This window comes from Neolamprologus brichardi, chromosome 7, assembly GCF_056152115.1.
Source record: "Neolamprologus brichardi isolate AB-2024 chromosome 7, ASM5615211v1, whole genome shotgun sequence".
Classification (NCBI taxonomy): domain Eukaryota; kingdom Metazoa; phylum Chordata; class Actinopteri; order Cichliformes; family Cichlidae; genus Neolamprologus; species Neolamprologus brichardi.
In genome coordinates this window covers 33593703-33609527 of record NC_142110.1, presented here as the reverse complement: position 1 = coordinate 33609527, position 15825 = coordinate 33593703, and the positions used below count along the sequence as shown (strand labels likewise).

The 15825-nt window shown below is 39.2% G+C and overlaps 1 protein-coding gene across 11 annotated transcripts in view; it reads right to left on the bottom strand.

The window, feature by feature from the left end:
- cacna1bb (calcium voltage-gated channel subunit alpha1 Bb) overlaps window positions 1-15825 on the bottom strand; it is a 213504-nt gene that overhangs the window by 75294 nt on the left and 122385 nt on the right. For 6 of the 11 annotated variants that reach the window (XM_087843516.1, XM_087843513.1, XM_087843511.1 and 3 more), the window contains exons 9-13: window positions 14408-14506; window positions 12395-12616; window positions 12191-12303; window positions 11969-12081; window positions 10255-10386 (exon numbers count right to left, since the gene is read on the bottom strand). In XM_087843516.1, the coding sequence (XP_087699642.1) occupies window positions 10255-10386; window positions 11969-12081; window positions 12191-12303; window positions 12395-12616; window positions 14408-14506 (679 nt within the window). The remainder of the gene's footprint in view (window positions 1-10254; window positions 10387-11968; window positions 12082-12190; window positions 12304-12394; window positions 12617-14407; window positions 14507-15825) is intronic. The other 5 variants (XM_087843518.1, XM_087843517.1, XM_006803498.2 and 2 more) reach the window with 1 other exon arrangement.

Genomic DNA, 15825 nt, shown 5'->3' with positions numbered 1-15825 from the left:
CAAAACCTGAATCCGCAGTCTTGAAACTAAAGAAGACAATGAGAGAGTGACACAGAAATGCATGAGGATGGGTCGGTCATTCAACTGAAAATAACCTGCATTCCTACTGTTCATCATTTGAACTTCATTCAGTTAATGATGAAAATAAAAAGACAGGCATAAGAAATGTTTGAGGTTGGATAAAAGAAAAAAAATATTTCAATTCATGGCAAAATAATGGGAAATATGTATTGTTTTTAAATGTATGTTATTTTAAAAATTAGCACTTGTGATTGTTTTTAATCTGAGAAAACAAATGATTGTTCACCAGTTTCAAATTCTACTTAGTTTATATTCACCTTTCCTCTAAAAAGCAAAGAAAGAAATTCGTTTAAGATGGATTTGGTCAACTGGTTTCACATTTATTTTCTGGTTTATTAAATTCTGTTGTGGTCAGATCACATGCCAATGCACTGCAATCGAACTGAGTCAGGTTGCATGTAGCGGGGTGTGGTTCGTGGCTCAGCTGCAGGGTAGGGGTGGAGTAGTGAGTTCAGGGTGTGGTGTCAAGGGATGGCTGACCCACACAGCTGACCTCCATCTCACTAACTATGCCTCCCCGTTTTCAGTAGCTGCCAGGGGCTGGAGGAGAGCGGTGTGTGCTGAGCTGGAGCTCAGCTGAGCAGTGTGAAAACTGCATAACTCAGAGTGGCATTAAACACTGTAAGTAAATATTCAACTGTCGACGCTGCGTGTGTCCGGTCCTTGTGTCACACTGCAAAATGGGCACAACACATCAGATACTCAACTGGTTGTATTTTGGATGTGTGTCATTTTGCTATTAAAATTTCTGTCCTGTAAAGCACCTGACTCAGGTTTTGTGGAGGGTTCAAGGTTCTGGCTGGACTGAATGTATGTAACTAATGTGAATTTATATGTATGTAGATGGCAACAGAGTTCCAATGGATAGCAACAGATTTATGAATTGTCACTATACCCATTTTAAGCAAACCCAACTTCTTTTCCTACCCATACTTTGAGTAATTTCTACTCCACCTTTGATGCTTTTAAGTTGTGACTGATTATAAACAATGAAGAAAGCAAGCATTGTGCATGGTATTCCACATATCCACATGTCTTTTTTATCTTTAAAGCTATTGTTGGAACTACACCACACTGTGGGTAGCTGTTGATATTTACAAATTAAATGTGCATTATTTAAGTGGTATATTTAAAGTTTTGAGAAATATTAGTAAATTGGTCAGTAAATTTAAATGTCTAACCAGACTGTGAGAGACTGTGTAAAACTGTGTACAGCCAACATTATTTTAACATTTGAATCCTACATATAACAGTGTCATATCATTTATAAACAATTGCTTGCTAGCATAGATTTTGCTTTAAGTGACTGAATATCAATGACTTTCTATGTCTCTTATCATTACTCTGCTGCTAGCTGCTGCCAGTGTAGAAAGCCCCTAACCGGGATACCTTTAATTCTAGGCATCCTGGATTTCAGTTAAAATGCTTCTTACTAAAATATTTTTATTTTAGTTTTTTAGTTGTTTTTTTCTTTGAATGGATCTCCAGGATTTTTTATATACACAAAAAAGTATTTTATTTATTAATTTATTGTTTCATTTATATTGGACATTTAAAATCAAAGTGCTTTACAATAAAAAATAACATATAAAGTAAACAATAAAAAATAGTAATCAGAACAAAATCGCAGGTGAGTTTTAAAGCAAAATATGCAGAGCTGAAAAATTCTTTATAAATTTACAATCAAATGTAAATAAAAATTCTTTCCATCTTGAATGTCTCCCAACATCAAGGTGTAATAAAAAAATCTGGAAAAAATAGAATTCAGAAGACAGCATAATCCTGACAAAGTTTTCATGCGATAGTCAAGCAAGAATTCTTTACAAATCCTACCATGTGAATTCATGGATTTTTTTTTCACATTCTGTCTCTCACAGTTGAAGTGTACCTCTGGTGCAAATTACTGACCTCTGTCATCATTTTAAGTGGGGGAACTTGCACAATCGGTGGCTGACTAAATACTTTTTTGCCCCACTGTATGTATGTATGTATATATATATATATATATATATATATACATACACACACAGGTAGATAGATAGATGCTTCAGCTACATAAACTTTACCTTGGGGTACATAACTTTACACTATTTGTGTTAGGATGATTTTAAATTGGAATAAAAAGTGACAAATCATTACCCTAAATTTTGGGGAAATGATTTGTCTTTAATTCATCCTGTCTGCTTTCTTCACCAATTTCTCCACTTCACATCATATCGGTATTCCCTCTTTTTATTCTTTTCATTCCCTGTTTTATACCCACACACACTCTCTCTCCATCCCACACTTCTGTCTTTTTTCCCCTCGTTCACCGGGGATTAGTGGAATCTGAGAATGGATGCTGCATTTTGCTGCGGCCCCTTTGTGTGCAGGCTTCTGTTTACTCTGATAATAGGGATTGGAAGCACACTGTTTGGCTTCCATGTGTCGTCCATGGAGACTTCATTAAATCAGAGTCATAGAAGGCCAACTCCCCACAAGCTCATGCTCTCCTACATCATACATCATTTACAACAGCAAGAACAACAGCTGGTTTTAATTGTATAAATAACGGCAATGGATATTGTTAACACATGACTATTTAAAATATGCAGCTAAAATATTTTCATATTATAGGTTTTTAGATTTTTGAATAATTTTTGTCATCAACCAGTACCCAAGATTTAGTATTTATTTATTTTTATCTGATTTCAGTTTTTTGAAGTGGCAAATCCTGCTATTAGATAAGAAACAGTGTCAATGTGTTAACTTTAAGTTATAAGAAAAACTAGAATGGCCACTTAAAGTTTGCTCTAAACTGAAGTCAGCTCACATAGACGCCTTGTTAATAATAATGTTTACTGTACAGCCTGGCACAAAAAATGAACAGACTCTTCGACTGCACAGATGTTGATTTTTTTTTAACACTACAAAGGGTTAAAGTTAGAGATGTGGCAGCTTTGACTGATGAGTGAATGCTGACACAGCAGTTGGAAACAGGACGTCTACAAAGCCTAACCGCTGAAAGCTTGAGTCACTGAACTGAAATTTCTCCATTATGTTTTTGGTGTTTTTAATGCAGTTCTCTGACAAATAAAATGGCTTTCAGTGTGGCCCAACCAAAAGTTTCTACTTCAGTTACAGTGAGTGAAATTCAATGTTACTCGGAATTAATTAGCTTATATAAGTGACCTATGCCACAGGTACTGAGAATGTACCTTTCTAGCCAAGCTTTCCAACAGAAGATAAGTTATTACAAAAACCCAGTTGCATTCTGCCAGGACAATTCAAATCTAAAAATAGACATTGATTAAAATGAAGCAAAGAAAGGCAATTTATCTCTATTTATCTCAGACAGTGCTGTCATAAAGCTGTTTGCATCCATCCTTTAGATCAGGGCTCGGCAACCTTGGGCACGAAGGGTTAACTGATGGCAGACCATAGCTGGACTGGCCATCGGGCATTTGCCCGGTGGGCTGACGGTGATTTTTCGTTTTTATGGGCCGATGATTTTTTCTTTTTTGTAATGGCATGAACAATGAGAGGTGGTGGATTGGCCAGATGCTGGCCAATGTGTAAAAATAACTCAGTTGTTTGATGGTGGCTATGGCGGAGCTGCCACAGAGGGTGGATGAGGGAAAGGGGAGGCAGGAGGAGGAGAGACCCGAGGCGGCCGCCGGTCCGAGTTTCAGGTGAACTGAACTTCAGGTAAGAAGTTATGAACTGCAGTCTATGTGAGTCAGATACAAACCAAGTTTAGGTGGAGTTTATTTTCGTTGTGCTGTCTTTTTACCGTCAGTTACCATAACTCGTACTGCGTACTAGCTAGCATGACAGAGTTTCTATACAGCTGGGTGGATGCTATGATGTTACTGATAGTGAACTTTATTTTATTCATAAGGTTAGTTCGTAGAGTTTCCAACCGTCCCTTAAAAAAACTGAATCATCCCGCATTCAGAGAAAATATTACGCATTTCGTGTTGAGCTGAAAAGGAACACAGTTTGTCTCGGACTTCAACTAGGATGGAAAAATACACAAAGCTAGAGGTATTCTGTGTCTTTATGCTGCAGCTGCCTCTTCTTCTCTCCCCTTCCCTCTCCTGTTGCTACTTCAATCATGAAACTGATCAACGATCAGCTGATCGGCTTTTCTCTCTTGTTTGTTTATCTCCCACTTTGCGCCAGAAAGAGGAAACCAGCGGTTGTCGCGCTAAACAACAGCAGCATCTTTAAGCTTGATCAGCTGTTGTTAGAATTTATTTGATATTAATTTCTAGTATCAGCTGATGTTTGCTGGAGCCACAGCTGTAAAAGCTGCTGGTCATGATGGTTTGGATATGTGGTGAGAGGGAAACATGAAGATGAAACCAGGAGATGTCCTTACTGAATCATCAGAGCTGAGCAGGTGATGGAGAAACAGGTTTACCTTTTAGGTGACAGGAATGAGTTGAAGGGAAGTTATGAACTGTTTCTGAGAGACAAATAACACCAGGATGCTTTTCTATGTAGCTAACAGCTGGTAACTGTGCAGGGGCGGGTCTAGCAAAGTTTTGCCAGGGGGCCAGGTAGGGCATTAACAGGGAAAGAAGGGCACAAAGAAATACTTTCTTATTCTCATTTAAAATGTCTCACTTTTCATAACTAATTATCTGAATCTTACAACCAAAGTTTTTATCTGATGTAAAATGTATAGAAATTATACATATACTAACAGGACAGTGTACATCACTGTCACAACAGCGTCTGTTTTCATTCAAAGGCTTTATGGCTTGTCCTATAATACCTGGTGAGCCGGTCTCTAGTCAAAATGCCCGGGCCGATTTTTTGTCCCAGTACAGCCCTGGCCACGACACACAGTGAATTAATCCGAACAGGTGCATTAAAAAATAAAAGCCAGCGGTGCACATCGCAAATTAGCTCATATTGACACATTAGTTGTGCCGCTTCTTAATGACGGTATCTTAGCTAACAACCCCAACTACCAGATTCAACTTGTAGTTGGCTAAAAATAACTTAGCCTACCGGTGAGAGGGACGTTGCTAGCTGGCGTTTTTTCAAGCAATGTTGACATTTCCACATTCCAACACAAATGCTTCAGGAGCTGTCCGCTCAGCACAGCATCAGTACCCCGGAAATACACGGATACATCCGTAGACTCGAGACAGAATTCACAATGCGTTTTCGGGACTTTCAGGTGTGTGGACCAATGTTTTCTTTTCTGATCAAACCAGAAAGCTTTAATGAGCAGCTGCATTTTGATGTCGCATTAACTGGCCAGTTAATGCGACATCAAAATGCAGCTGATTGAACTGTAAACCTCGACTCTGTGGGGGTCAAAGTTTGCAGAACTACGAACGCAGCTGGAATCCACAGCTGTGCGTGTTCATGGAGCTTGCATTTTCACCTGCTGGACATCACTACCTGACAAGTTTAACTGTCTTCAGAACATTGCAGAGGCCTTATTGACAGTATTTGGCTCTACATATGGGGTGGCTGTAGCTCAGGTGGTAGAGCAGGTCATCTACTGATCGGAAGGTTGGTGGTTCGATCCCTGGCTTCCCCAGTCTGCATGCCAAATATCCTTGGGCAAGATACTAACCCCAAATTGCTCTCCGATGCATCCATCGGAGTATGAATGTGTGTGTGAATGTTACTTAGAAAGCACTTAGAAAAATGTGCTTGTGCGAATGGGTGTGAATGGGTGAATGTACAAGTTGTGTACAGCGCTTTGAGTGCTCAGAAAGAGTAGAAAAGCGCTATATAAGAACCAGTCCATTTACCATTTACCATTTTACATATCTGTGTGAGCAGATTTTCTCTTACATGAGTGTCCTCAGGTAGCCGTTTGAATGCTGGACACTCGGAGACCTGTGTCTCTGAGTGGGAGACCAGAGAGCACATTAACACGTGTATCTCTGTATTAACAAACATGCCATATTGGCCAAGTTTATTTTTCTTATCATTGTTGTGAGGAGACCATAAATAGCATTTGTATTTTCTGTTGTACAGTTCATTTGCTGTTATGGATAAAAGTGTCTTTTTTGTTTCAAAATAGCTGTTAACTATTCACTAATAGCTGCCAACATCTGCGAACAAATATAATTCTATAAAGTTGTTCTATATAGTGTGTAACTGTTAATATAGAGCATTATTAAATTTATTGCCAATGCAATCATGTGGCACACTGACTTCTGAGGAAATTTTAGATGGCGCTCATGATCAAAAAGGTTGCCTACCCCTGCTTTAGATCACTGCCATCTTGTGACCACAGTTGTCTATTGTTGCTCAAAGCTCTGCTTCTTTTGTACTCTATAGGAAACTGTAGCTGTCACTGTTTAACATCTCTTTTTTTTGTGATTTGCGCATGCACGTTGTGGATAAACTGTAAATCTTTCACAGTAAACTGATGGGGAATAGCACGCGAGGCAAGGCAAGCTACCGCTGGAACTGTTTTCACTGCTCTGAGGAACACAGCTAGCATTAGCTAGTAAAGATGTTTCAATGATGTGGCACGATAACACATGAATTTCCTCTTGCTAACCGCCATGGTCAATGTGCGACTTCCTTCAACAGGCAAGTTGAGCAGGTGCAGGCTCAGCCAGCACTTTCAGATTAGCATCTACACAATATGCTAACGCTGAACTGTCATAAGACTTGACAAACAAATAATTTGTGTTGGGAACATTTATTTTAAAAATGCATTTCAGATCACAGTCAGATGGATTTTTTCTGTGGAACCTCAGCCTTGATTTTTCTTTGTTCACTCTGGCTTTTGAAGACGTTATGAAACACTGTAGAAAATGATGGGAAGAATTTTAATTTGTATTACATCTTTGCAGCATAATAAATTCCTGGATGGACTGACTGACCACGAGTGATTATTTTCATTGCAGATTAATCTTTTAAATTTTTGGATGAAATGCCAAGTCTTTTAAAATGTTCCAAAAACTCATTAACTGGAATGTCAAACAGGTTGGGAGTAAACAATTGTCCTTTGATGTTTTCTGTTTCTGATCTGTTTTGAAAGGATGTACAATTACCAATCCTGGACACTTAAAAGGGCCTGAGCAGAAAATGTAAAAATGCCATCTCTCCTGTGCCCACAAAAAGTCAGAGTTAATCAACAAAAGAAGGTCTGTACCTCTAAAACTGAAAGCTACAAAGCAGCCAACAGAAAACAAAAAATTATTGCATTATAATAAATCCTGCACTTTTGAGCTTATCACTTTTGCAAAACAGTCAACGATGTCCTGTGAGTCTCAGCAGGAGGATGAACACAGTCCTCTACCTCAAGCTGTTTATCTTTCAGTTCTCAGAATTTTTACCATTCTGAGAGCAAGTACATAATCTCTGAGCCAAAAATAAAGCCTGGGTATAACAAAGCACTTCTGCTGCCTTTTCAAAGGCCATTCAGTCTTCTACTTAGGTTTGAAAAGTTTTTATTTAAAACGAAGCTCTGTCTGAGGAACTGTTGCAGTTTCTTTAGATTTTACCTGACCCAATTGAACCACTTCTATGTTTAGACTCATGAACACAAAAAAAGTAAAATCCTGGGCACATTTTTAAAGGTAAAAATGTTCAAATAAGGGAATTAACAATAGCATGGTTGTTATGGTGGGCAGAGAACACTGTGCTCAGCCTGGTGTGCTCAGCTGGCTACAAGCACCATGTGGATGTCAGACTCATCTCACACTTGTCCATCACCAGAGACTGATGTGATGTTAATGATGCTGCAGACTGATGTAAGGCTTGATGCCATGGCAACAGCCTCCTGCTTCAAAGAAATTCAGTTGTGGTTTTTATGAAGGCCGTCTGTGCATTTCAGTTGAGTGTATTTATGTATAAAAATACAATGGAGAAGAGATTCTTAAACCATCTGAGGTCAATGCTTTAAATAAACGCGTATTTATGACATTTATAACATCATGCAAGACTCATCACTCTGACAACCTGACATAGAATCCAACCTATTAAACAGCTTATAAACTCATCTATTTGTTTTAATTTTTGTTTAAGTTAGGTATGCCTGACCAGGAGGAACATAAATCCATCCATGTTTTTTAACTGCTTTGCAAACCAGTGTTTTCGTGGTGACTGAAGTCACCCCAGCTGACTTTGCTAAAAGGCAGGGACATCAGAGAGACAAACAGCTCATCCACGCTCGAATTTACAACAATCAGTCTTTGAGAACACACTAACTCCAAATAAAAAGGTCACTCAGCACATTAGTCTTTTCCTTTTTCTTGTGAGGCAACGGTACTAACCATTGACACTGATAAATACATCTAGAAGCCTGTTTTTGATAAAAATTAAAAAAAACTTGTTGTTGTTGTTGTTTTATCACATAATGTGCCACTACTTGGTTAAAATATCATTTTAAATGTGTTTTGGTTGTTCAGTTTAAACTTTCTTGGAGGAAGAACATTGCAAAGCAAATGAGTGCAGTTTTTCCAAAATAAAAAGAATGGTTTAGAAATACTCTTCCATGTGTTGCTTACTGTTTTTCACCACTACTCTTTGAACCCGTGTCTGCAATCAAATATAATCCCTGCCTCAGCTACCCTGGTTTTCCAGTCTGTGCTTATTCCCACTTGGGAAGCACGGTGCTTTCTTGTGCTTTGGACTAACTTCACTGAGATTAATTGTTCTACTTGATTGTTTTTTTTTTCTGCCAGCCTTCTGCTAGCCATCTGACCTATCTCTGTGTGGTGTTTGCATGTTCTCCCCATGCTTCCATGGGTTCTCTCTCCGGGTGGTCTGGCATTCTTCCACAGTGCAACACATGCACGATAGGCTCCAGGTCCCTGCTACCATTAATTGAATAAGCAGGTAGACATGGATGGATGGTTGTATGGTTGGTTGATTAAACATTCTAGACTTTAAAATGTGACATTTTTTATTCTTTATATTATATAAATTCTTTATAGTTTAATGGCTAGATATAACATGGCTTCCATGTACAATGTCAGTTTCTGGGTCATAGGGTATTCCAAACTAGGTAGGATATTATTAATCCCAGTGACAGGACTGACAGGAGATTTCAATTAAGTTTGGCATTGTGTGGAGAAAAGACACTCTTTTGAGCAACATAGAGACAAGATGGAGATGGAGAGACAGCAACCAGTCACAACTGACTACACAGAGAAGATGCTGGGGAGTGCACACAGAGGCTAAAACAAGTGACTAGACACAGGAGCTGGGGATAAAACAGACATGGAGACACGACAGAGTGGAGGGACAGAACAAAGCCCGGACGGGGACATGACTGAGCTGAGAGAGCAAGACACAGAGACAAGACCGGTGAAACGGGAAAATAAACATGGAGATAAGGCTAGAGACTACAAAAACCAACACAGGAAGCTAAACACAAGAGACCGAGAGAAACACTGAGGGAGGAATTAGTCTCACTAAACACTTAAAGCATGAGGTAAATGAAACCAAGAATCAACTCAGAATATTCAAACACTATAATGTCCAAAAACTACAATGCAGGGCCATGACATATAGAGATTTACACTTGGTGAAACCTCGGCAGCTGCAATGATCCACGCTTGTGATGGCTCACATGATCAATAGGGGATCAATGACCCTCAGGAATACCTCCAAAGGGCCCCCTACATTGGGTTAAATACCTGGGTCACACAGTTGTTTTGGAAGTGAGGAAGCCTTTTGGACAAGATGTGAAATATCTTCACAAGCCAAGAGACATCCAGTTGCCTTCTTTTTAAGCACTCAACAGGATTTAATAATAATTTTAGTACTGTAGATTTAAAAAGGCAAACTATCTGACCAGAGCAGTATTTGTGTGATGTGAGATGATATGTGAGGAGAGAGAAGGTAAAATGTTTGTGTATGAGTTGAGTCAGACGGGGCCAGATGCCAGGCTTTTGATTAACTGCAGCCAGCCCAGAATCATGAGGTGTTCCCGTTGTTAGAAGACATGGAACTCCTGCTGAGAGTGATATCAAAGGGCTGCAGTCACTACTGCTGATCTGCCAGCTCCCTGCTGTGTCAACATGTCTGTCACCACTGCCACGCTGGGCCAGGGATCATACACAAGAAGGGTCAGGTGGGGAAATGAGTAGAGAAGTAGAAGAGGAGAGGATTTGTGTTTGTGTTGGTGCTTGTGTGATGAATTATAAATGGTTGGAAAGAGGAGGGAAAAGAGCAGGTCAGGTTGGACAAATCACTTACTGTCCTCCGAAGAGCTGCATCCCCAGCAAGGCAAAGACCACAATGAAGAGGAACAGGAGGAAGAGCAAGCTGATGATGGACTTCATTGAGTTCAGGAGGGAAACAACAAGGTTCCTTAAAGAGTTCCAGTATCTGACATGAAAGAGCAAACAAAAAGAGGGGCACAAAGAAATTATTGTTGTACATACTGGAGCACACACACACAAAAGACAAAAAAAACAAACAGGAAGACTCAGACAGACAGAAGTAATATGACAAATCTTGCAAATACACATATCAGAACAACCAAAGCAGAGGAGGGCAGAGTGGAACAAATAGCAATAAGAAGTGTAGGTGGCATAAAACAAATCAGTGTGTCAGGGTGTACAGCTGCCAGTCTCACTGAATGACAAGATTAAGGCTAATCTAATGGCATGAAAGGTATGAACTATGACATGATTGTCAGTGCAGGGAGCAAGGCAGAAAAGAATAGAAGAACACAGCTTCAATATTTAGGACCTTCTGGTAAGAAACTATTTTATAGATGTATTGGCAAGTTTATTATCAGGTCTAGTCAAGTGCAGTCCAAGTGTTACGTTGCAGGTGTGTATTAGCACAATGCCACAATATTAGCAGGAGTGGACAACCCAATAAATTAACACCAAGGTCAGACTGTGCGATGCCCAAACCGAAGAGCTCATACAACAGGACAGTTATGTCAAGCACAACAATAAATATACAACAGGATGTCAGAAAAAGAAATACTGTGGGAAGACCTTAAGAGTGCAATAAGAACCATATACATGAATGCAATACCATTTTCAGCTAGATTCAGGTTTTACTCAGTAAAGTAGTGCGTTCAGTTTTATAATACATTGAAAGGTTTCCCTGTATTGCTTCCTGAAGTGACACATTTTAAGTGTTCAGATTAAAAGTCAAGGCAAAGTGATAAAAAGCATACTCCTTAAAAGATTTCTCACTCTAACGTTATGTATATTTCACAGTTATGCACTGTATACTGTTTTTGTGTTCCACTTCGTCTGATTTATGACACCAAGAAGGAGACATTTTTCATCTAAACTGCAGCACACAATGAACACAAGAATATTGGTAGGGCTGCAAAGTGCAAACAAAGAAAACATTTCTGCATTGAAGGCATGTTGTCAGGGATCTGTGTGCAGGCAGGTGGAGACTTGTCGAGACAAAAATAGCAACTCAAAAACAGCAGCTTTATTGCCGGCAAAGAACAAACACACAAACTGAACAATGAAAGCTGAGACCGGAAACACAAAGGCAAATCTGAGGGTACGACACGACGCTGAACACTGGAGGACACACACTATATATACACATGAGGGAACGAGAAACAGGTGTGAACACAGCTGGGAGAAATTAGACCTAACGAGACAGAGAAAGCGAAACTAGAAACATTGATATAAGACATAAACCTTCAAAATAAAACAGGAAACAATTCACAAAGACGCAGACTTGACACTGAACTAAACCTATACTACACACGAGGGCACAAGGACAAAACCTAAGACCTAAACCCTTACCAGAATAAACTGAAACATAGATTTATAATAATGATCAACAGAGCAAAACAAGGGAATCATAATATAACCCATAATACGAAATCAAACCAAAACATAAGAACTCAAAATGCTGGGTCAAAATCACCCAGAACCGTGACAAATGTATGGTTATACCTTGTAGTTTCACACAGTGAACTTACTTGGTGACTTTGAAAATCCTAAGCAGTCTCAGAGCTCTCAGCACACTGATACCAAACGATGCTCCTGGTTTAATCATATCCCAGATCACCTCAAAAATGCTGCCAACAATCACCTGAAGACAAAAGGAGAAGGTAAAGTTATTACCTGATGTGTGTGGCTCTGATTTTAGGACACCAGTCATCATAAACCAAACAGAAGCTTGGATTACAGCCTACACTTACCCCAAAATCAAAGCAGTTAAAGGAGGAGTGGAAATAATTCCTTACTCCGAGGCCGTACATCTTCAAAGTCATCTCAGTCAGAAACAAACCCAGAAACACAAACTCTGCAGTGTCTGATGGACAGAGCAACAAAACAGAGAGAGTGTAGTCATACAGGCGGTGAATAAATGAGTATGTAGGAGTGCATTTTATTCTGAGACTTACAGAGGGCTCTTGTAAGCCACTCGGGTTGGTCATAGTGGACTATGGCCACGCAGAGTGTGTTGAGGCCAACCACACACAGGACGATCCAGTAGAAACTCTGAGCCTTCACCATGCGGCGGATGAAGAAGCGGATCCTCTTCTCTTTACGCCGGAAGTAAGATGAGCTGTCCATCTTACCGCTGCTTTTCACACTGGCCCGACCAAACGGAGAGCCAGGAGGAGCTGAAAACGATGACCAAGAGGTGAGAAAGGAAATGTGTGAGTGTGCAGCGTCTAATTATTTCTCAGATTCACAGTTTTCACAATGAATCACTGTTCGTTTCCTTTGCTTTTTTCCCCTGGTGATCTTTAAATTAGCTTTTACACTCAGATGGCTGTAATGCTTACAAGGCTTTCGTTTAGCAATCATAGAGAAAATAATAATCCACCTACTTCCTCTTTTAGACATAAATTAAATATTTTTTATTGTAAGGTAAATCTATATAGAAACAGTTAAGCCAGCTGTAGTTTTACCTGAACTGTGTGATGGATATGGGTATGTGTTTGGCACACTGGTTTCCAAAAAGTGTGTGTGTATATTGATCGATCGATATACACACACACTTTTTCTCTGTTTTGCACTCCATGAGTACAAGACCTAAAATTTGAAAGAAAAAAAAACTACAGCCCTCCTCTGAATAAGAGTCTGATACATCTATCTTCACAAGGAAGAAACTGAAAGTCACTAGGAAAAAGGTGCAAGTATTGAAGGAAAACTGATCCAGCTGTAACTGTCTGGTGCACAGGGACACTCGCTCAAGTGTAATTCTTCCATTTGACTACTTCATGTACACTGAGACTTTTTGCACATGACACCAATAGAAAGGACAAAACTGATTCAGTGAATCCACAATAAAATAATATTTCTGTGGTTTGGTCAATGTAGAAATAGAGCAGTTTTAGAACAACATGGGGTAGGGCTCTCAGTTCTGTTGGTATTTATCTTGTTTTAATTTGAACTAATGTTCTATTTTCATGCTATAGCCATTTTTTAAGACTGCTGGTTTTATATTATCCTAATCTTCAGTGTGTGTTTTTAGTTACTGGTATTAATAAGTTACTGGTAAGTTGCTGCTATTTTGGGGGCAACTATTGAGCTAAGCTCACAAGAAAATTAAAAAGTAGTTTTTTTGAACTGTTATACTAGGTAGAAAAATGTGCTCTGAACAGATTTAACACACTTTTAAATTTGCTCCCAAGCAATGAACTCGTTCATGGCCAAGATTGTAAACTGATTAAATTTAAAAATAAATTCTCCCATGGGACAGAAATCAAAGCATTAAATCACCTAAACACTCCTTGAAATTTACCTGAAGCTGCTCATTAAAACTGTGCACACCTACTACTTCTGTGCTGCACAGCGGAACTGCAGGCATTATGAGTGAAACCAGTGAGATGAGACATGGAATATATATGACATCTATTCCCTCAGCAATTTTTTTTTTCTAAAGAAACAAACAAACAAAAAAACAGTCATTAGATCAGATAATGGGGAAAGAAATTAAGGCAGCTAAAGGGTTTCATTTACCCTGCTAATGGCTGTTTCCAACCCACAGACAAGCAATTACATGTTGCCTTTGTTGGGAAGCATGAAGTCCCTTAATATTAAAAAGTATAATTTGAATATGCTGCAGGTGATTCTCCTGCTATTTCAACAGTCTAATTAGAAAAGTTAATTATGCTCCTTTACCCTCAAGGAGATCCACAGCCGGGAGAAACTTTAGACATTCGGTCTCTGAATCCAAGAGCCACTAGAATAATATACATTATTAAGATCTTTGGCCTCGTGTTTAAATGTTGCAGAGGCATGGCATCCTGATCTGATAAAGGGAGGCGACAGAGTCAGAGAATGTGTTCACTGTAGAAGATGAGCCTTTATGGGGGGTTTATTGTAAAGGTCGTGTTTGTGAATAGACAGCATGTAAAGGTCAGGGGTATCCTGCTGGTGGACGTGGGTAAAAAATTTTTTTTTACCAGATTTACCAACAGAGGAGATGTCTGCAAAAGGATCCTCCCCCTCCTCAGCACTGATCAGGTCGTTTTTACCCTTCTTCACTTTGCCTCGCTTCAGGACTGTAAAGAGAACAGCGCAGATGTAAAAGGATAATAATATATATGAGGATACAGTAGGAACTGTTCCGCTTCATCTGCATTATTTAATGCAGATCTGTGAAAGTGAAGTTAATTACGCCAAGAAATGCTAGCATTTTCTTTTTCCAATGGAACAACTGTGTGCGTGTGGTGAAGATGGGTGAGCTAATTGGGAGCTATGAATAGCAGGCATCAATCACGTTTTTCATTTGGAGATTTTCTGCCTTGCTGCTTGAAGTCGGCCTTGGAATGAAAAACCACCAGCATGACATGAATGTGAGGGTCATGTGACCACTTCAGTGCCGCAGAAGTGGTGGGCTCGTTCATTAAATCCAAACGCCTGTATATCTGCTCGGGAAAGCAGCTGAGAGGCAGGAAGGAGGCTGAGAAAATAAATACGGCTTTGAGACCACTCCAAGTCTAATTCTTCATCATCAAATCTCTTTCTGTAACTGAATCCCAGAAACCTTTGTTCCCTCTTCAGAGAGGGAAAAAAGCAGCTATGAAAATATCAACCTGTAACAACTCAGTTTTTGAAGAAATGCCTGTACCTGCACTAAGATAACATATGTTTTGGTTGGCGGGTTTGCTTTGTTGTAAGCATTTTATAATGATTCATTTATAGGAGCTCATTTGAAAAACTGATTTGAAAACAAGGAGATATCTGCACAAATGATTAAATTAAAGAAACCCCATATTTGTGAGAAAAGCAACAGATGTTATATTTTAATTTTTTTTTTTCAAATTTTTGTTCTTTGAAAGTAATTGAAAGCAGCTGCCGCACATCTTTTATCTATAAATGAAATATCCAGCCTGTAGAGTACGTTATAAAAAGGCTAATTTCCTCAATTTCTTATCATTAAAAGACTTAGTAAATCATTTCAGAATAAAGAGTTTTATAATCCTTTTTTTCTCCAGACGGGCAGCTATGATTGACACTCTGCTCCGCTAATCATACCTGTCATTCATCTGACGGATGCCAAATACATATTTTCTGCTTCAACAACATCAGAGTGGTTTTTCTAAAGCTGTGCCTCATACGTTTTAATCCTCCATTTGTAACTGACTGAGGGAAATAACGCTGCTGACTACTGTCATTTTGCTGGAGTCATTAGCATGCATGTGTATCAAATGTGTGTGTATCAGTTTACCGTCATGTATGTATGTGTGTTGGTTCAATAAGTTTCCTTCAGACTATCGCTGTTAATCCCACTAATTAACCCCTCCCTTCACATCGGGCCTAATGCAATGACATCATGAGGAAGAGAGAGAGACAAAGACAGAGACAAAGAACAGTGAAG